Source organism: Bombus terrestris, chromosome 9 (genome assembly GCF_910591885.1).
Source record: "Bombus terrestris chromosome 9, iyBomTerr1.2, whole genome shotgun sequence".
Lineage (NCBI taxonomy): Eukaryota > Metazoa > Arthropoda > Insecta > Hymenoptera > Apidae > Bombus > Bombus terrestris.
In genome coordinates this window covers 462496-485256 of record NC_063277.1, presented here as the reverse complement: position 1 = coordinate 485256, position 22761 = coordinate 462496, and the positions used below count along the sequence as shown (strand labels likewise).

Genomic DNA, 22761 nt, shown 5'->3' with positions numbered 1-22761 from the left:
CTAATTATACTAATTTACTATTTTTTTATTACTATATTTCCGTATTTTCTTTTGTTACGTATATTTTATCTATACTGTTCATGCGCTCTGTACAATTTGTATAATATAAAAATATTTTGTATAGTACTTCGCACTGTCAAAATCAAATATGAATCTTCTCACAATATTTATAACTTAGCGTCAAAGTCTTTCGTGTAACTTTTGAATTAGGCTTAAAAGAAAAAAACGACTTTCATATCATTTTATAGAAAATTTGGAAAACCTGACAACAAGTTCGTTAATGTAGTCTAAAAATCCCTCGAGACATGCAAAAGCTAATACTATTTCGATTGAAGTCGTTTTGCGGCACTCTGTATAAAGAGGCTATGTGTCATCTTATACTCGACATCGTGTCTCTGTAAAAACAAAAGAAAAGATAAAACATACATAAATTGTGATCTTTCTCGTTTGGATGTTAAATAGGCTACAGGTTGTACAGTACGCACACGCACTTATACTATTACAATCATCGGAGGAAACACGTAGGTACATTGTGTACATAAAACGTATGTAACTGATAAGGATATTTTTTGTACGTAGTTAAATCTGGAAAAGAATGAAAACTGCTCCCTGCCGTATAGATGTATGTATGTATATGTATATCTGACTATAATTCGTTCCATACAGTGATCTCCGTTGTACTTACGTAAACCATGCATGGACTGTGCCGACAAAAATGAAATCCAAACTCCAAGCAGAATCATTCGTTTTCATTTTTCTCTCCTTTTTTTATTTATTTCGAGTATCATAGGAAATTAGGAGAAAATTTCTGGGATACAATTGAAAGTCGTGTCAGTTGTTTAAATAATTAATCGAGGAACTCGAAAGGAAAGTAGTACAAGTGACGAAATCTTGAATTTGAAAAGAATATTACAACACGTTACATGATATACATACTACTCCGCAAAGACAATATCTCGAAACAAAATTGTCCAGATAAATACATGCCCATGTATCGTTCTTATCTCGTTTTGAGAAAACTGAACTTGTACCGCTTTTCACCGCCGAGTCGCTGAGCCTTCAATTATATTAATGTATAATATTTATTTACGTGCCCTGAGTGAAGTCGAGTACACACTTTTTTCTCCCTCACTCTTACTGTATTTTGAACTTTTGTCAAATATACATTTTTTGAGAAAGATCGACGAACAGTTAGTTGTTGATCGCAACTGTGATTCGTATATTAGTAATAACTGACGCGTTAGTCGGTTAGTAGTCGTTTGATGCTGTAATCAGTAAAGGAGACTACAGGTGCGATTAAGAATGAGTTCGTTGATTCTATTGATTGGGAATCATCGAAATTAGATTTTATATTTCGTTTCACATTTTGAAAAATATAGTAGGTACCCTAACGTAATAGAGAAAGGTATAAAAAATATGAAGTTATCGCTTTTTCCTTTTATCGGAATTAATACTTTAATTTTGTTTAAAATTTGACTCAATTTTCAAATAATACGATGTAATACAGTATAAAATAAGAGTAATTAGAGTTAAATACGTAAAAATTAGGATATGGCGACAAATATTAAAGTGAACGTAATTTCTTTCCTTCTTAATCTTAAAACTACTTCAAACGATGATTCCCGTTCTCTCTCTCTAAAGCGCAAAAAAGCAACAAATGCATTTGTATAGCAAATTTATCAAAAAGGATAATCGTTTCTAATGAATATCGGTAATGAATTAACACGAGTAAAGATTAATAGAGTACATACAGGAAAAAAAGGAATCGAGAGCGAGGGAGATAACTTGGATGTACGCAAACACGTGTCTCTCGGCAAATTCGCGTATAATTGCATAAAGGAAATTCTTCGACGGACTGAGTTACTGTAATCATCATAGTAACTTAAAAACACGATCCCTAGGATAGTGTACGTCTAAATGGATAAGCTACGCGTCATGATGTTTAAGTATAGTAACAATATAGATTTTGTATACCGCGTGCGTGAGAATGTACTTAGAGATGAACATGACAGAAAGGACATTGTGCGTGCGAGCGCGCGTTACAGAATTTACGTTCGACAGGTTAATAAATCGTATTTTCGAAATAAACTTTAAATCTTTTTCTTCCCTTTCGTGTCTCAGAACCAATCTTCGTAAAAGATTTCGTTTTATAAAATGTACTTAAATTCGATTATGATTTGCTATATGAAGCACGAACAAATTTTATTCAACGAATACTCTTGACATTTTTTATTTCTAAACGACAGGTCCCAAACTTTGAGGAATACCTTTCTTCAATTTTCTTAATCAGAAAATATTACATATAAAAAATAATATTTTACTTGAAAATTACTTTAACGCGCTAAAAATAAGCTACAAGTTTAAAAACATAAAATTTTAATTCAGTTACAGATAAGAAAACTAACAATTAAATGCGATATTGGCGATAATAATATTGGTAAAAAGAAAAATCATATTTAAACATGGAATTTAAAGAGTTTTGGAAGTTCAGTAGTTTTTTAATGATATATGTATATAAATACAGAAAGAAAATGAGAGCGCTCGCGCTTATAATTCCGCTTGTTTCCGGACTAGTGCTGCCTCTAACGAAGAAATACTGAAGCTATACCACGCTAGCATGTACAAGAACCTATAAAATTAGGGATCTGCTCTGTTTGGTTCCACGTTAGCATATACAAATAACCTATTTAGTTCCACCATAAACGAGGTATACACGCTGTAGTTCCAAGAGCCTATTTCATTGTACGGTTCTAAGGAAAACTATTCTGTTCGATATAGGCAAACACGAGAGTAACAAAATCGCACAATAATTAAACTTAGTTTCCTCAGGGTTTACCTCAGAAAGAGATAATTGGGATAATTAGTGGTCGAGGAACGAGTTTTACAGTTTGGAGAGCCTGTAATTTGGGACGTCAGCCAACGATTAACCCAGGGGCGAACGGACCGTACCAATAGTACAATAAGACAATCGTTAACGCTCTCACCACCACCATCATAGATAAAAATGAACGATGCACAACAGGGGATGTCGTCGTCACCACCACGCCAAAGCAAGCGTTGATAGGCTTCGGGGACTAACCGTGGCTGAGAGTCGAATTCCAAATTGAATTCTAGATTCTTAAATGAGGAGGAAGTAGATCGGATCGGGCTTCACTGCGGAAGAATATTGCGAAACTCGCTCCGGAAGACGGAAAGATCCAAAAGGAACAGTACGCACAGGTAATAAGGATGAGAAAATGCCTGGTTATATATGGTAGAGCAGCTGGTGTTGACGCAGTTGATTAACGAATCGAAACTGGTCGAAAGCTACTTCAAAAATACAAGATATAGAAATACAAGAAATACGATGATGTAGAGAAGGGGCAAGAAGTAGTAAGACGATTCCAGTCGATAGCCGCTGTTGCTCGGGGCAAGCCGGGATCGCGACCACAATGATCAATACGACGATCACGATGACTCGGAATAGAAATTTTCTCTTACAAGAATTGATAGCCTCCAGAAGACTATCAAAACAATACGGAAATGGGAATCGTATGAATATCTATGTATGTATATCTATTTCTTTCTGTATACAAAAAATTAACGAGAGGACAGCGTGGTCGTGGAGTAATCGCTCCTGGATTAGACTTAGAGATCACGAATACATCGAATTGAGCCGCAACCTTGGAAAAGGAAGACCGCTCCAGAAACACAGAGTATGATTGTTGTACCCGGTTGTAGGGCGAACACAGTCCCTCGGTTGAGACGCACCGGGAAAAACGTTAGTGTGCTCCCGCTTATGGAAGACGGGCGCAACTTATCTCGGAGCGCAACGAGGAAGAGTGCTGCGCCGGTTGTAGGACGGACGCAGTCCGTTCTGGGACGCAACCAGCCAAGGCGTTTGGTTGTACAAGACGGGTACGGTCCATCCTGGAACTTAACCAAGGAAGAACACTACTGATCCCGGTTATCAGTTTAGAACGAAATGCGGTTGTAGCTGGAACGAAAATGGATCACGATCATAGAATACACTTACAAGAAGAAGGGAGCCGAATGAACTATCAAGGCTTGTTGGCAAAGAACCATACGCAGCCGTATAACAAGTCACGGACGGATTCCGTTACCGACATTTACCAACCGATTGAGGCTACCCCCATACCGCAGTTACTGCGCCATCGTGCAAATAAAGACCTATAGTTTATAGTAGAGGAAGTTCCTTTAGCCTTCGTCACCCTTGGCTGTAGGAAAAGGAAGCGTTCGCACTCGATGCTATAAATTAAGCCTCCCGCCGTGCGGCGTCGTAGGCTAATGATCCTCAACGTTTTGCAAGTGCGACGCTTAGCATATTTGGGCATTCTTTGTACAATCGTCAATATAGACGAACGTCGAAGCGAAACTACGCAAGTTCGGCATTTTTAAATCATCAGAACGTGCTGTAAACACGACTACCCTAAACTTGCTCGTACAGATAATTGTCTTACAGATAAATATCCTAATGAACAAATTAGTCATGGCATCAAATCTTGTCTGCAGATAACTTGTTCTTTTGTTTTTACCGTTTCTGTAAACGAATACGCATGCAAAAAAACATACATCACGTCAGAAATATTATTCGCAGCCTATCAATTACTGAAATTAATATTAAAATGAAATTCAAGTTTCATTATAACAGAAACAAGGAAAGTAAATCACTATCGCTAGGAAAGTAAATTTAATGTTAATGCTACAAAGTTATTGGAGTATGAAGAATACACTAAAATTCTACTGACCATTCTATTGATCCATTATGGTTTTAAAGGAAAGGTTCTCTTTTTTTCTCTAAAAAGAATAAACAATTAATTTCTCTTTCTAAGACAATTAAGTTTAATTATTGTGCGATTTTGTTATTCTCATATTCGTCTATATCAAATATAATAGTTTTCCATAGAACCGTATAATGAAATAGACTCTTAAAACGTAGAATCACAGCGGGTATAGAACGTTTGTGGAAAAACTAAATAGTTTCTTGTATATTTAGCGTGGAACTTCAGTGCTTGGCCGCGTGGTGCAGCATCTGTAGTGTAGAACAACTAGAACAATGGACGTGAGCTCTCTCATTTCCTCTCTGGTAAATATAAAAATATAAAAACTGTTTGTATAATTTAATATACAAAATTATTTTTGCTAACACATTTTAAATAAATGAAAGTATACTATTGTATTATTATTACATTTAATACTTCATGTTATAAATTTTCCAAATTACGTAAGTACCAAAGATGAATAGGGAAATTACGAATTCAGCCAAAAATATACTCCACGAATTATCACCCCCTAGCGGTCAAAGGATCGAACTATATGCACATTTCCTTCTCTGGTGCTTTGGTTTAGCGGGAGAAATATGCGTATACACAGCAAGATGAGAAATCTGAGTTCGTACAGTACCGTACGAAGTTGACTGAAAGCAAACGTTTAAAGTTATGTATTGACGAGTGAAGATTCGAAAATGATCGGTAAAACGCTGCGTCACACCACCGCGTCGCGCACCATGAATACAACTTTTGATCGTCATTTCCAATTGCCATATGAGAAGAGTTATTTTAGTTCTATCGATCAAACGACAGAATAAAATTATTGTAAAATTACAAAATTACAATCTGATTTGTAGGAACTCTTTCTAAATACATTTTATATAATTATTTTACAAGAAATGATGTTATTTTTTATTGTGTTCTCATGTCAATCATTTCTGAGAATATCGCTGCTGCTGTTGATGTTCATTGTTGTCGGTAGCTTGTGGTATTCAGATTGTTGCTTCTGTAATCAATAAGAAAAAATGAACTTATTTCTAATATTTCATCTTTTCTTCACTTTGAAGAAACTTTTACGTTTTTTTCGCTCTTACCCTTCATTAATCACCGGTATAGATGCACATTTCCCATTTTGTCGTATAGTACTTTCACCAAGAGCAGCTGGGAAGAAATGTGTATATAGTGCGACTGTTGACCGCTAGAGGCCCTTTACTGCGCATATTTTCGCTGACTTTTTAAACGTTACATCGGCGGTCTTCCTACTCATTTCTATATGTACTTACTATACTAACTTTTGCATTATCTTAGTTATAGACGTAAACTAATATATATGCGATAAAAAATAATCACAAACATCACTCCATCATAACCTCTTCCGATATTTTGTGTCTAATGTAATGAATTCACAATGACTCAAACTTATGATAACTATTACAATGAATTTAAAAAAAATGCAGAATTACAGCAAAATTTAAAATACAAAAAGAAATACCGAAGGTTAAAAAGGATCATAAAGGATACAGTATTCGTAAGCTTATTTACTATGATAATATTTCTTTCGCGATGATATATTATTGTTTTAAACAAAATATGAGTAAAAGAGAACAATAACAAAATTTGGTTACTACAGAAGTTTTGAAGTATAAATGTATAATTACAGGAAAATGCAGCATTATGTGATCAAGTTGCACAAATGCAAGAAAATCTTATGCTTGTGAAAGAAGAGAGACTGTTTCTTTTACGTAAATTATGTCAACAACAAGGAGATATAGATCCTTCTACTATGATAGCTCGATCTCAATCAAACAGTATTAATCCTAGTTCGTTTAATTCAGAATGCTCTACTCCTAAAAAAACTGCAAAGAAAAGAGCTTCGACCGATGGCTCAGGTATGAAAGTATTCTAAATTCAGTTACACCAAGTGTAATGTAATATAATTCCAAGTGATTGAGACATTGTGTGTATAGCAACTCAACAAAATAAGTAATATAAAACTTTTATTTGTTTTAGAAACAAAAAATAAGGCTAAACGTTACAATAAAACTGCGAGGAAAGTAGTCCAATTAATACCATTGGATGTCCATGGGAGACCTATATTTCCTATTTCTTTAGGTGATCTTACTGTCTACTCCCTTGGAGAAGTAGTATCGGACAGAATGGCTTATCATACAGAGGATCTCATTTATCCAGTAGGTTACTGCAGTACTAGGGTATATGCTAATTTAAGGGATGTAAGAACAAAAAGTTTATATACATGTAAGATATTAGATGGTGGACCAAAACCAAGGTATATAGTGACACTGATAATCAATATAATTTTATGTATGTAAATATACAATGTTTAGGATTACTTGCAGATTTGAAATTGTATCCGATAATGATCTAGATCAGCCTCTGGTTGGCTCTACTCCTGATGAGTGTCATTCCAAATTATTAATGGCAATTTCTCTTGCACTTCGTACAATAGCACCAAAAGGTGCTGATTTTTTTGGAATTTCACATCCTACTATACAAAATCTTATACAAAGCACACCTGGAACTCGTAAATTGGCTATGTATAAACAACAACGTTTCGAAGTATGTAATTAAATATTTTATTTACATATAATTAAAACTGTGTATAAATGAAATTATAATCAAATATTAGGTAAGCAAGAATCAACCAATGGAAAGAGGAACAAGTCCAGTAATGGAAGAAGAAACAGATCCAGGACTTGGATTTGCTGCTTTACATAGGCATTATGCTTTAGCAAATTCGTACAGAATTAAAGAAGAACCGTCTGATAGTGATCTTTTAGCTCTTCAAGAGCTTCTCTCGTGACTTTTGTATTGTTAATAAAAAAAATTTTAATTTCAGAAAAAATAACATTTTGCTTTATGTATTGGTATTGAATATTAATTTTTAAATTATGTATATATTAATTTTTTATATAAAAAAGATAGAAAATCTGTTAAAATTGGCAACGTTTATTTCAAAAATTATTTTGTACTATTTATTATGCTACATATAGTATATAAAACAATTTACTTTCACCTTATTAAAATAATATATAAATAAAATTACAATAAATAATTTAAGTTATTTGCAGAATATTATCTTGTAAATATTTACTGGATATATTATAATTTTGATTACATTGTATTATTATAAAACTATGTTATTTTAAACAAATTCAATTGCATGTCAATGTAAACAGATTTTGTCGCAAAAATAATTTTTGTTATTTTACGAATGTGATTAAATAAATCAACTTTAATTTTAATTTTAAATATTTTACAATTATAATTAATTTTAAATTAATAATATTATTACGTACTTTGTGATTTAAGAATTAGAAATAGTAATATAGAAACAAATTAATGTAATATTATCTGTCAAGGTTTGTGTATTGTATAAAGCAACATATCTCCACAAATTTGAATAAAGAATGAATGAATAACTATATATATATATATCGATCAATGTTTAACAAAAAAATTATTTTTTGTTATACAAATATGTGAGCAACTGTATTTATATTTTTCCAGTTATGTAACTTATAAACAGTATTACAAATTTTATACAATTATTTTACCCAAGCATATTATATTTTTTTTCATTTAATAATAATAATAATAATAAAAATGTATAAAATTGCAAGTTACTTTTATCCTTTGCAATACAATAAGGAACATCTATAATGACTTTTTAAATGTTACCAAGTTTATAAATTCTTTACTATTAACGTATGTCTTGAACATTTTACTCAATATAATGCATTTACAAAGACTCCTTACTACAATTTGTTCCTGCATATTTACATACATAGTTTATAAATGTATTTCTATTTACAAATAACGCTATTAGTACATAGGTCATATCCTTAATTTTCTTTACATTGTTATAGAAAATTAAGAAAATGTAAACCTCATTCACAATCCCACAGACAACATAGGAGTTAACAGAAAAAAATTAATTAAGCATATACCTTATAAAAAATAATAAAACTTATATGAAAACTTGAAAAGATACAATTTATTGCTACATATTTATTATCCCACAGAAATTTGTTATATCTTTTTCTGTCACCGCCTGTTTGTGGATCCAATCGTTTTATTGAAAAGTGTATTTGCAATAGCAATTACAGGCGAAAATAGTTTTAATGGACAATCACTAAAACAAAGAATTAAAATTATGAAATGAATTATTATATGTATATACATGCTTTAATAACATTAAAATATGTACCAGACACCAGTCACAGGTACTGCTTCATTTCCACTTACAATAAATAATGGGAATAGTATAGAAAATACACAGCCACTAAAATAAATGATAGTTTAATCATTAAAAGTTCCCAGATAAAAAGCAAGACAAAACATTTTAAACGATTGATTACCTTATTACATACGAACTGGGCAGTTGGGTAAGTACTGCTAATGGCAGACCAAAACCCACGAAATATGGCCAATTACTCTCGATAAAACTCAATCGTCTATGTAACTCCCAACCCATATTAAACCATTTGTATTCAAAAGCATAGAGAGCATATAAAAGGCACATGTGTATAAGGGCAAGGATATCACCTATAGGAGGTAACGGAATCCTAGATACTAACATTCCTTGACCCAAAAATAATGCTTGAACCAATATACTGAAAAGCGTGTCTGCTACAAGCTTGCTCACACTGGATAAAAGTAATGGCCTCCCTTGTCTATACCTATAAGCGCTGTCTGCTATGTCCTACATGATTTACAAATATATAGCATGTGATATTAACCTTCAGTGGTTACTGGCCAAAGCTTCTCATTCTGAGATCAAATAATTCATACCTGAAACCATAAACTGTTGACTATCCTACTGAGCACAAATAGTGGTAGTACCCATACAGTGCCAAAAGTTAATGACAGGAATGGTTTCATCCAAGACCATACAGTCATACCCATACCCGGTGAATGACCAAATATAATGGTCAATAAGTACTTAAGAAATGGGAGTAAACCACATTCAAAGATTAATATACTAGCCCAAAATACACCACCATTTAAAGCACAACACTGAATTGTTCGTTTCAACACTTTTGATTCTCTGAAAACATATCATATATAACATAAAATTAGTATTTTATAATTGAAGTATATGTGTATGATTTGCATAACTTTCTAATTAAACTATACCTTAACTGATTGAAATGTTTTTGGGGAGGAGTTGCAACAACTATGTCTTTTCTTTGAATTTCTTTAGAAGATGGTTGTTTAAGTAATTTTTCATTAATACGTTTGTCCATATAAAATAAAACAATAGCTCCCCTTAAGCTATCTACAAATCCTCGATATATGGCACGTATTATTCCCTAGAATTATAACACAATATATATCAATATGTTATTACATAAATATCATCAAACATCATTTCAGTATAAAATTATTAATTCTTAAATATACAAGTGCGTAATACATGTATATATGGATACAAAGCTTGTATTATCAAAAACATATAAAACAAAAATGTATAAAATATATAAATTTAGATATAAACAGAATTAAAAAAGAAAAAAGATAAATAATAATATATAAAGGTTTAGAAACACATGTGCTTTTATTGGAAATAAAATTCATTACTCACTGTCACGTTATCCATATTTCACGATAATATCCACAATAGAATATAATTAATCTATAGTCGGAATATATTGAACAATCTGGCAAAAAAACATTTTCGAAGTAACATAACTGTCAATGTCAGGAGCAATATGATAACACACTAAAAGCGAGTATAGGAAAGATGTTTATGGCAGCGAAATAATTGAGTTTTTAACATTTCAAACACGTACATATATTGTCATTCAACATAAATATTAGTAAGAATATCTAACTGACGGATATCTTTGTTCCAAAGCACAAAAATATGTGCTGTAAATTAAATTAACGTGAAACTATTATTGCGATGTTTCGCAAATTCACTTTAAAAACATTTTTGAAAAAATATATAACTGACTGGTTTTCATTACAGGCAAAGGTTAACATTATGTTAATAGAGGTATAAAGGTCACTACTGAATTTTCGATTTTCAGTAAATCTTTCCATTAGCAATTAAGATATACAAGAATTTTAAGCAGTCAAAGGATTGAGATATTATATTCATTTATACGCACAAATAATTAATAATTACTTGGGCACTTGTAAATTCGAAACAATATACATATTTTAATATACATATATATCTATACATGTACATATGTAAATATACTGAGAAGTTTGTTCCGTTCGTGCCGGTTAATAATATTCTAGTTGCTTCTTAGATGGCACGATCTGTCCCAATTTTATAGCGATTCTAGCGGGAATGCGGGCTGGGTTGCGTGTTGGTAAAGAAGCTTCTTCAGTCTTTCGCGGGAGAAGAATTAATTATCGGTCGCTAATTGCTACAAATATACTTTATGCGCAATTTAGGAGTTAGAAAGACGAAGAATGGCTTTTAAGTAACGGCTTTGTGATTATGTACATATATACGCTATATTTTGCTAATTCTTTACACATGATCACTTTCTACGTCCGTCCAACGGGTTCTCCATACGGTTTTCCTCTTTTCTTAGGCGAACGAAAACGACGCTTTTCTTGGCGCCCACGTACCTTAAACAGGTTTCCCACAGATTTAGGATTAACCGCCGCGAAAGTGACTCGTGCGTCTTTTCGACAGTGCGGCATCGCCACAATTTACAAAAGTCTGCACGAAGAGACAAACGCAAATAATGAAGTATTAAACTTCCGAGTATGCGAGATAAGGATGAGAACTTTTATCAAAATAAGTAAGAGTTAAATAGATTTCGTGATTTCTTTATATCTGGTTGGTATCAAAGCCAAAGTAACTCTGAGGATTCTCTCTGCTCCTTCGTTATAATTCCTGATATAGCAAAATATGTGGTTCAAAAGGTTCAATCTGAAAGGTAGCTTCCTTCTCCAAGGAGGCATCGCGTAGGGACTCCGATAAAGAAGGAAGTTACCCTTCAGATTGGACCTCGACGTGAGTTGTGGTGCAGCGAACGCTTTCCTCCAGGTTTTCAAGCTTGTGGCGTGATCCAGGGTAGATGGCTCAAGGGAAAACGGTATAAAAGTGAACACTGCGTGTAACGTAGCCCTAAATCATCGCTGTCAAAAAGAGCCTTGTCAAGATATCCTTTTCTTTTCACAGTCCTCGCTTAAGAGGACTATACAGTTTATAAGTTTGGGGGATACATTCAAATGTCCCTTTTTATTGTTTTTAGCTGCATTCTTGTTTATAAATCTTTCCTTGCTCGAATGACCACTTAATCTAATGGAGTATTTCACCAAGGGTGCCTTGCTATTATTAAATCAAAAACTAAAAACGACGGTCACGCGTTTCGAATATTTAGATAACGCGCGCTATTGCAACGATTGAAATTATTAAAATGACGACGGTTTATCGTCAAGCGACAACAAAACTTGATTCGCAGATAATACATAATCTATAGAAAATAAGCAGGTAATAATACTGACACGAAAGAATAAATGAAACCAAGCTTTTTGCTGTACTTGAAATTTACGTAATTCACCAACAGATGTTATTATTGTACTTGTAAGAAATAGATTATTTACTTCTAACAATATTTATTTACGTTAAAAACACAAACTGAGAAAACACGTGGTTTAATTCTTTTTCCATCATTAAATAATTTAATTATTTCATACTTAACTTTATTTTGATTATAATAATAATAATAATAATAATAACAATAATAATAATATTATACTCTTAACAAAAAAGATAGTAAATAAAAATATAATAATCGTTATATTCATTGTTAAGTGAGAAAAGATGAGAAATAGTATTTTGATTAACTGATCACCGTTACTATTTATGTTTGATATCAACTAATTATTGATATTAATTACTAGTGTTCAATTAATAATACCTTGTTATTCGAAAATATGAAATGTATAACAAATTACAAGAACTTGTGTAAAAAGTAAGATTTTTAACACCGCGCAATAATTCTTGAGTAATCTATGCAACTCGAAGTATAACTCAATCTCTAACTGCATTTATTATTATTTCACATTTTTAATTGTATCATTTACATCTATTCATTCTTTGTATGGTGTAATTTAACATGATGCTTTCAAAAATGAGGAATAATAAAATAAAAGATATATGTATATATTGTAATAAAAAACGAGATAATTCTAATCAATTATATTATTAAACTATATTTAAACTATTTAAAATTTTTATTTATTTTTTATATATTTATTGTACAATTAACATTTCTCGTTACTTTGGCTAAGCAAATTCTAAGATACAATTGCGTGGTAACAGATATCATGTTTGAAAACTTCAGTATAATACTTAATTTATAAATTTGTACATTCCTGTCGTGATATTCAATTAATAAAATATTTCAATAAAATATATAGCTAATTAATAACGATAATATAACTAACAAAATAAATTTCATTTTTTTTACTTTAAAAAGTTTCCCGTAGTATAACGAAAGATATGTATCTTGAGGAATGAGAAATTCTATATTTCCTTTGGCTTAAATTATTTTATTTTAAGGAATCCAATTAACAAAACAACATAGAAAATTGAGGCAAATTAATTAAAACTTAATTTTCTATTATTTTTGGACACATATTTAAAATTCTATTATAACTCAAAATTTCTACTTTCATATTGTATCATCTTTATTCCACATAAAAATTTAATCACTTGCACGCGTGAAATTTTTGATTCCGCTCCATAGCACAGCAAATGCGAATTGAACTTTCTTCCTCGCATATCCTGGCGTTACTCGTGCCAAGGTCATTGATTCCTCCAGTAGTTCCGGCTTAGTTTCTGGGCCAGGTTAACCGAGCTAACAGTGCTACCAACGTCGACCGGAATACCATCATCAACCGTGACGTTGACATATCTTGATACGAGTATGTACAAATATTTACAAGTATGTGCTTACCTATATGCTATATACATGTATGTATGTACAACACCAGCAGCCGGATAGCCGAACAGTCGAACACAATCGGACCAATAACAAATCCGGTAAGTATACGCAATTTTACTTCTCGACCCATTCACAAATCGTCCCTTACGTATATCGTTCTTTCATTACTCTTTCTTCGTTTCTTTCATTTCTATTTCTCAAGAATTTTTAATCACACGATAGCTTGAAGTCGTTCATAGATTTTTAATAGAATCTTCTACCATATTAACTATAAATGTACTTTTTGATTGCTTACAATTTTAAAAAATTAAATTTTATTAAACTTTTATTAATTAATTAATTAAACGTTTATTAAACTTTTATTTCGACATTTAGGATTATTCAACAATTTTGCATCAAACATGCACGTAAAGAGAACAAGAGATTGTTTATTAAGATGTCGCATTCTTGATGTATAATGCTAAATTTCTTATACAGTATACACTGCTTTTATGCATTAATTTCGATAAATACGATATTAAAAATAAATTGCAAACGTTTTCTAATCGATCTGTCGTCTTTCAGATTTATCCCTTTTATGCCAAAACCATGAATATCCAAATTTTCACTCTGTTAGTAAAGTAGCTGGCTAAATATTTTTTCTTTTGTCTCTAACTACATAAATTAAAATGATGCGCATAGTTAATTACAAGCTTCAGTCATCATCTCCAAAATTATCTGATCATTTCACATTTGATTGTGAATTTCTATGATCTTATTGAATCTTATATAATCAACTTTTATATTTTTACTGTTATTTTCACAATATCTTACTATTATTTATAATAATGATAATATCATATAACATTATTTTATTTTTATTATCATGTAGCAATCGATCATTTATTCAGTTTGTTAATCGAACTAAAACATTGTGTATATAAATCATTGTAAGTAATTTAAAATCATATATACCGTTACAATCACGTTACAATCACAGATACGAATCACGTTACAGATACGAATCATGCCATAATTCCTTATATTATATATGTATACATATTTTGATCAGTAAAGGAAGAAGAAGTTGAAATATTGATGAAATGTAATAAAAAGATATAACTATAAAAGGTATACAAGTAGAATATTCGAAAAACTATTATCATACGAATAACATCTCATTATAAGTAATGTGTGCTGTATGATATTTCATCATTAATTTTAATGGCGTTTAATCATCGTAAAGCCTGAAAACATAAAGAAAAAGACTTTAGACCCAAGCGAAATATCTCTAGTATGTATACATATAACTTTGCACGTAACGCATTCAAGTCACAGTATCTAACACCTTAACCTTTTTCATCGATTAAATTATAAGTGAAATATAATTTATATAATTTATGTAAAAATTCCTACCTTATCTAATGTCTTATATTATAATGCATATATTGATATGATGTTTCTGACGTTGTTTGAGTTTTCGAATGACGTCAGATGCTACACAAGTTAGATGACGAACTACGACACGATGATCGCGTAGGTAGGTAAATACGGTGACGTTAACAGAGCAAAGTGAGGCAAAGCAAGGCAGGGCAAGGCGATGCAAGGCAAAGCAAAACAAGACGATACGAGACAAGACAAAGCAAGGTACGACAAGGCAACGCAAGACAAGTCGAAGAAAGTTAAAGGAAGGCAAGGAAACAGAAGGCAACGGTGGATTCAAGAGGAGGAAGAAATAGCAGGAATCTTGTTTCGTTGGCTTCTGGTTGGCCAGTTCTTTCCAGCACTTTGCAACGTCAACTTCGCGACCAGCAGCGTGCCAGTCGTGCCAGAGATGGAGACACCTTATCCGCTTGCGACTTCCTCTTCGAAAATCGTTCAAAGGGAATGACAGTGACCCACTTGCCGGTTCCAGGTGCGCGACTCGTCAAGGATATTCCAATTTATAATCTTATACAGTTATACATATATTAACTATTTACACGCTTGTGATTGTATCTTCGTTTTACGTGATCAACTCGACTCCTATTCTGTTATGTGTAATTATTATTTCGGAGATTAAACAGACGAAGGAAGAGCATGAAATTTCAGCTACATCAGTAATCGGACACCGCGCGCTCACGTGGCTAAATCTTCTGCGATGTACTTATGCTACCAAGATAAGTATTTTTAATGATTTTGCTACACTTTCCAAATTACGCTTATTTATATTTTTATAAACAACTTCTCGCATTTAGTATATGTGATACGTTTTTAAGATAAGGTTCCTCTAGCAACTATGCAACAATACAAATTATCTGCCCAACGTATTATTGTATTCGAAATAGATGTAAAAACGTTCGCGTCAATTTACTCGACTTATTATCGTGACGCGCCAGATTTAGCAAGAACACTTGTTTCAATAAAGTATACGTCACTCGGTAATTCTAATTTTTACGCTGACGTTATTTAAAAGCGCCTCGTGCTATACGTTTGTTTTTTCCGTGTAAACGATGCTGTTCCTATACAGTGAGTCGCTCGTATAATCTGTATGTCGAGTGTTTTTAAAATGTACAAGAATTCATATAGGATTGCAACGTAATCGAAATTTGTGCCAGTTGCTTCTGTCGACACGTTCTACTTCAGCTCTTCCACATCCTTTCTGTAACCGGGCTATGAAAGTCGATTATCCTCTATAGAATTCTTTTAACACTAGAAATGCCAGAACTTCTTTTTTTCATTTTTTTCTTTGGTTATACTCTTTTTACACCTTGATATAAAACAATCACACTAGAGAACCATCTAACATTTTTTTAAACAAAACAGAAAGACAGTACCAGTTGTATTTTATAATTTTATGTATTCTATTTTTTATTCGAATAAATATTTCTTAAAATAATTTTTATATTTTACTCGATTAAGGTTTCTTCGATAAAAGTTTACCCATATAAAAACTAATGATTATTTATATATATAATATCCTATATATATGTCTGTAGGTATTTATACTATAAAAAAAACGAATCGACATCTTTCATCGCGAAACTTTATTTTCTATATCGGACATAATATTGAGCCCGTTATACCTATTGTTTTATAAGAAATGAATCGTTACACAATATCGATAGACAGAGAGTACACAGCAATACTCAAAAATACTCAAACAGTTGTTAGCCGTTTTTACCATAATTTGTCTCGAATTCGAAAGAAATGAGCGAGAAGATCGAATCGAAATGAGGACAAACAACTGCGTTAGTAGTTGAATAAGTTTGGAATGCAGCCACGGTCGGTATGCGGAGTATTCTCTCATCCTGTTGCCGTAGAATTGAGTGCGATCCTGGAACGCGGAAACTCCAAGTAACCGCTCCTAAGAAAAGTTCCGAGACCGATCTGCTCGACAAAACAAAAAGATTGAACAATCGAGAACCGCTTACACATACATAAATACATATGTATGTCGGTATATTATATATTCATATATATCTCTTTCTATTTTCATCCTATTTATTATCCTTCCTTCTTTTGAATGCTTATTTTACGATTTACGCCAGTTTTATGTATATTTTGAAGAGAATATTCTGACTAATATACAGGATGCATCACTTAACTGTCGCCATGATTTTTTAGGCCTATAATTTATTTCTATAATTTAACAAGAAAATGTTTTGAATATAAGTTAATCAACTTTCAGTCGCTGCGACTTTCATAAATTGCGATATAAGAAATTTTCAAGATTTTTTTTCTTGCTAAACAGCAAAGAATACCTTGACACTGCGTATTTTTGACTTGATACTGTTACAACCGATATTAAGACAAGTTCAACGACCTACTGTATTATGACCTTGAAATGAATGTCGGAATATCGGCTTAATCAAGACAAATGCTATCGTTAAAAATTATTTTATCTCAATTAAATTACACAATTCAAAATGGTAAACTTCAATAAGAAAAATGTTAAGCATATTATGTACATTATTACGTACAATTATATTATGTTAAGTTATTGCAAATGAAGCATAAACAGCAGCGCACATCAATCCGCACATGTCAAAAATTCGTTGTGGTAATAGCAACCAATACAAATTTATTACATCGTTCGAAATTGTGCTTACAAAACTATGAGCTACAATTCGAACATTTATCATAATTGAATGCACAAAGGTACTGCTATACGACATAAGGCCGTTTATTTTCCTTTCATAATGTGCGGATAATTAATATTTTTGTTGTTGAAGCCCACCATTTTGAAATTTTGATATGGATAATTTCAAGATTCACGGCCATGCCAAGATTATAGTATAGTAGGTCGCTGAACTTGTCTTAACATCAGCTACAACAATATCACTTCCAAAATACGCAATGTCATTTAAAGCCTAAAAGTTAGAGTAAGTAGAAAAGTAAAAAAGTTAAAGGTAAGCTTGACATTTTGTCGAATAAACAAATTCTGAAAATTTCTTATATTACAATTTGTAACCAATTAAAAGCTGATTAACTTTTATTCGGAACATTTTTTTGTCAAATTATCGGAAATGTTTGAGAATCATGGTGACTATTACGTGGTGCACCTTGTATATCGTACGATTTGAAACCTCATTTCTGATTCATAATCAATTTTCATTCCAGCTTCTTGTTTCTTATATTTTATGTATTCAAACGTCAAATTTTCAAGTACATATACGCATATCTATTTTATGCAGTAGTGTAGACTACAGTAAGTACATACATACCATACATGGTACTTAGACCATTTATTTTGATAAGTTTCATAACGACGAACAAACATATTTTTATGATTTCTCCAGATTCGCGAATTTTATTCAAATAGTTCTGATATAAATGTTATGGGGTATATATGGAATTATTTAAAATGAATCAGGAAAAGAAAGGAAGTGAAAAAAGGAACTGAACTCTCTGTAATACTAAATATAATAGTGAGTGGCAGAAACTATGAAATAAGTAGGTATATTATACAATTATCCGGTAGTAGAATTTCGAAAGAGTAAAAGTAGGTATGACGAATGAGAAACTAAATGTAAGACGAAAAAAGAAATGGAAAAACTGAATCATAAAAAAAAGATATCAGTAATGTTGGAAAACTCAAATTCATTGCATGCCCACTCGTTTACTCTTCATTTCGTTGTTTTTATTCCTGTATTAGATCGCTTATTTGGTAATCTAACTTAATTAACTATTGCTATTATAATATGTTAGCTTACTTTACTACAGGAGTTGTGAATATTAGTCGATAATTCAAATAGTGTACTCTCCGATATTAAAAGTAATTCATTAATCATATCATATAATAGCAAAAAATAAATTTATAAAAAGCTCGGTTGATCTAGTAAAAGGCTAACATCATCATTTCGTATTCATTTCGTGTTTATAGGAAATATGTTTTCTATGAAATTCGCGAATATATCCTCAATTCAACGATAATTGTTTAATATTTATTGTAATGTAAAAAAAAACATGCAACACGTGAGAAAAGGGGAAATTATTTGAGATTAGACACTACAGGATCCGTAGTTGCAAACTTCTTCGTTTATTCAAATGATATTCTTTTGCATAGTATGTATCTATATTGAGAAACTATATTTTTATTTTTACCACAAATCTTTAATAATTAAAGTTTACCATAAAGCTATACTATTGAGTAACGTCACGTGAATTAATTTGCTTTAGCATCGTAGTGATATTTCGCAAAAAGAGACGTTTGTTAATTATTTTATACAACAACAATATCGTTACCGTAGTAGTTGACATATCTTTGCTCGAACATAGTTAGCGTCTTCACACAAATTAAGAGGTAAATAGAAAATGAATATAGCTACATATACATACATACATTCTCCGTAATTCAAATAAAGATATTAATAAGGATTCTCAATGTATTGCAATACTTATACATATATAATGTATGAATAAATTCATACACACAATTCCATAAGCATGGAATTTACCGGCATAAACAATCCACGAAACTGTGGATCTCTTAAATATTCGTTATTTAAATGTATTTAATCAAATGAAAGATAAAATGAAAATGAAAATGAATTTCATTCTATAACCAAGTAATCAAATAACCGAGGGAATCATTTTCTTGTACAAATAAACTACAGCATAAATATTTTAACTATCGTATCCGTAACTACAGGAGCCGAACATGATATATGTACGTTATTTGATAAATGAATCATCATTTTTCAAATATTTCATTTAAATAAAATAACAAAGTGGACTCGTTAGAAAGTAGCAAAAAAGAATTTCGTCAAATTTTTGTCAATGACTTTTTCTTGAACCGTGGCGATACGATAAAAATGATGCTCGCTAATTGGTCAGAGATGCGTGGATCGTGCTGGAATTTACGTAACACGTGAATTCATATGTTACGATAATGGGACCGGCGATGACGACAACGTCATAAACCGAAACGCTTTGCTAAAAATCAAGAACATTCGTGCTTAAAATTATCATCGATCGTGTGCTTCGAATGTAGTTGAAAAATTAAAGAAAAAATGAAAAACGCAAAAATTGCCACAAGCAGCGTGAAAAAGTGCGAAAAGTGCTATGAAAAATACAAAACACATACTCTTGTTATCGAACAGTTTTTGAAATCTACTGATTAAAATGATATTTTCGAAATCATATTTTGTCGTTCTTGAATTAGAAATTATTCGAATAACGTCGCCAGGAACATCCGTCAGGAACAATCTACTTACCCTCGTGATTACTTATCTGAACGATATTCTGAGAATTGTGAGCGACGTTTTTTCTCCCACACAGCTACAGACGGAAAAGCGAAGGAAACTGTACATATCTACAGAAACGTAAGGAGCTAATCCCTTAAAAACTCTTGGTTTAAAATACTTTCGTATGGAATCCAAATAGGCACAGGATATTGAATGAAGAGTACATATTTAAGTATATCACGTAAAATAAATATTTCACTTTAAACGTAGCAAGTAATATCTACTTTTTACGCGACAGATTAAGTATATTCTATATTTATCGACATGTGTAAATGTATTGTTTTCAATATGTACTTCTTTCACGACGAAAACATATTACGAAATCTATTATAATCTACGAACGTATTAGACTCTATTTCAGGAGATAATGGTTATTTTAGTTAAAAACGAAATGAATATACAGTCTACTCGAATATAATATTAATGATGCGCTTATATCTGACTTCGAGCAGTAAATAAATTTGAAATAAGTATTAAAAAGTACCGTTCGTTAAGCTTAATTACTCGATGACAGTATAAGACATTTACCAGTTACAATTGAAATGCATGTTTTATGAACAACAATCGTTAACAATCGTTAACAATCGAACCTAAACAAATTTAATTTGATTTTGCATTTATTTGGGCTACAAATAATATTGCTGGATTATTTTACAACGTAATGGTATTTAGTCTTTATTAGAACTGTCCTTACTTCGATTATCCTTGAATAATTGATGTACGAGCCTGTGTATGTAAAATGTTTTCTGTAAAGAAATTTATACTTTTGTTGTCGTTGTTGCAATTGATAGGATATCATTTAAAGAATTATTTGAAAAAAGATCTACTTAAATAGAATATAAGATGTTTGATAATCAAAATAGTACATCGCAAAGACATTTTCTTCCTTAAATAAACTATCGCAAATATTTTATTTAAATAATGCCTAATTTTAAATCTATTATTAGTAACAATTAAAGATGAAATATAGGTAAATAGTAGATTGTCAAGACAGATATTTAATTGTCAATTGTATTAAAAGCTAGATTAATTATCAGGTTTAACTATTCGAGTCCATTAGATTAATGATTGGATATTAAAACTCTTTCTAATGTAAAAGTAATTTGTAATTACCAACTGACGATTAATTTCATCCATCGATTAAATCAAACGAAATTTTTAATGATCAATACGGTCTTTTAACTGTAAGTATTGGTCGATTCATCAAATTAAAAGTATTAATTAGTCGATGCTTTATATGCGAGATATTATTTTATTATTTATTTATTATTGCTTAGCCCGTGCCTTTCGGTTTTGGACAAACTTTCGGTTTTACATCTTTTATGTCTAATTCTCTTCTTATATATCTACCTCTCCTTTTTTCCACTCTATTCTATTGCACTCTCTTAGTTATTCTATTCTCCAAAAACTAAAACTAGGAACTACAAATTAACCACTAATGACTAAAAATGCTTTTGATATATATAACGCTATATATATAATTTCTATATGTAGAATTTTTTGGTAATAGTTCATACGATGAATAATTTCATTAACTATAACAGAATTATTTATCGCAGAAATTATAATACTTGTTAAAATATAAAATTTTACTTGAAATAATGTTATAATATACATATACATATACACGTAGATGTATGTACGTAAGGAGTAATCGCGAATCTAAGTACGTATGCTTATGTGCATCTGTTTACGCGCAGGTTGGGATTCGAATGATGAGTTACGAATGATCTGGGTTGAAACGAACGTTTATGATGGCATATCGATAAAACGTAACAAACGGAGAGAGACTAAAGGGAATGCATGTAGATGTGTGGTGGTATGTGAAAATTTAACCATATATGACAAAAATGCATGTGCACATATAAAGTCTGAAACATTACGGTGTGATTGGTGAGAGGCAGAACTTTTCGTAGAACAGTCAAGTTAAAATATTAATCGTAAGGATCATAAGGAATATCAATATTTGTACTTTATACCATTATAACAAATTTCATGAGATTAACAAAATTATAAAATTATCTTCTTTCTCTTGCAGAATAATGCATCATCTTCGTATGGCCTAAGAAATGATAAAACGATCAAAATCGAAATTCCGAAGATGGACAAATCACAAATCACGAGCGGTGTGTCCGGATGAGGTCTCCATCGACCGTGATTTAATTTCATAAGGTCGGTGGGACTTTCGTCCGTTTGCAAGACTCGATGAGTACATCACGTATAAATTTCTAGTTCTTGCGTAAAATATCAATGGTGATTCAACGATAATTTTGCATTATTTCAAAACATCCATCGGAAATCAAATTCAATGCGAATTATATACACGTGTATTATGTATATATGTAT

At 31.5% G+C, this 22761-nt stretch overlaps 2 protein-coding genes and 3 long non-coding RNA genes across 7 annotated transcripts; 1 reads left to right on the top strand and 4 right to left on the bottom strand.

Moving 5' to 3' along the window:
• Positions 1–4942: 4942 nt before the first annotated feature.
• LOC100645009 lies at positions 4943–5981 on the bottom strand. 2 transcript variants are annotated; one of them, XR_001098961.3, is made up of 3 exons: positions 5864–5981; positions 5190–5775; positions 4943–5083 (listed from the first exon to the last, which is right to left on the bottom strand). It is a non-coding gene; the product is annotated as an uncharacterized LOC100645009 (long non-coding RNA). The 2 variants fall into 2 exon arrangements; XR_007225182.1 differs by having other exon boundaries at positions 4947–5083; positions 5233–5775.
• LOC100646421 (transforming growth factor beta regulator 1) lies at positions 4997–7691 on the top strand. Of its 2 annotated transcripts, none has more exons than XM_012311579.3 (5): positions 4997–5086; positions 6430–6658; positions 6780–7056; positions 7127–7346; positions 7417–7691. In XM_012311579.3, the coding sequence occupies exons 1-5, from the start codon at positions 5057–5059 to the stop codon at positions 7588–7590; spliced, it is 930 nt and encodes a 309-aa protein (XP_012166969.1). In that variant the 5' UTR covers positions 4997–5056; the 3' UTR covers positions 7591–7691. The 2 variants fall into 2 exon arrangements, with proteins under 2 accessions (XP_012166969.1, XP_012166968.1); XM_012311578.3 differs by lacking the exon at positions 4997–5086 and adding an exon at positions 5973–6297.
• A 763-nt stretch (positions 7692–8454) lies between these two features.
• On the bottom strand, positions 8455–10922 carry LOC100646543 (etoposide-induced protein 2.4). The gene is made up of 7 exons (XM_012311580.3): positions 10904–10922; positions 10375–10450; positions 9927–10102; positions 9582–9837; positions 9149–9492; positions 8998–9072; positions 8455–8922 (listed from the first exon to the last, which is right to left on the bottom strand). Exons 2-7 carry the CDS (start codon positions 10387–10389, stop codon positions 8835–8837), a joined length of 954 nt encoding a protein of 317 aa, XP_012166970.1. The 5' UTR covers positions 10390–10450; positions 10904–10922; the 3' UTR covers positions 8455–8834.
• A 2384-nt stretch (positions 10923–13306) lies between these two features.
• LOC125385603 lies at positions 13307–15245 on the bottom strand. The gene is made up of 3 exons (XR_007225072.1): positions 15104–15245; positions 13721–14934; positions 13307–13630 (listed from the first exon to the last, which is right to left on the bottom strand). It is a non-coding gene; the product is annotated as an uncharacterized LOC125385603 (long non-coding RNA).
• Positions 15246–16698: 1453 nt separating this feature from the next.
• LOC125385604 lies at positions 16699–20546 on the bottom strand. The gene is made up of 2 exons (XR_007225073.1): positions 20386–20546; positions 16699–17056 (listed from the first exon to the last, which is right to left on the bottom strand). It is a non-coding gene; the product is annotated as an uncharacterized LOC125385604 (long non-coding RNA).
• Positions 20547–22761: the final 2215 nt, after the last annotated feature.

Bases quoted from the DNA above. Each gene is read 5' to 3' on its own strand.
- LOC100646421 (XM_012311578.3), top strand. From the start codon at position 6,178: ATGACTCAAACTTATGATAACTATTACAATGAATTTAAAAAAAATGCA. The intron at 7,057-7,126 runs GTATATAGTGAC...GATTACTTGCAG, and splicing joins GATGGTGGACCAAAACCAAG to ATTTGAAATTGTATCCGATA. The intron at 7,347-7,416 runs GTATGTAATTAA...ATCAAATATTAG, and splicing joins ATAAACAACAACGTTTCGAA to GTAAGCAAGAATCAACCAAT.
- LOC100646543 (XM_012311580.3), bottom strand. The intron at 9,073-9,148 runs GTAATCAATCGT...CATTTATTTTAG, and splicing joins CCCAGTTCGTATGTAATAAG to TGGCTGTGTATTTTCTATAC. The intron at 8,923-8,997 runs GTACATATTTTA...TCTTTGTTTTAG, and splicing joins GTACCTGTGACTGGTGTCTG to TGATTGTCCATTAAAACTAT.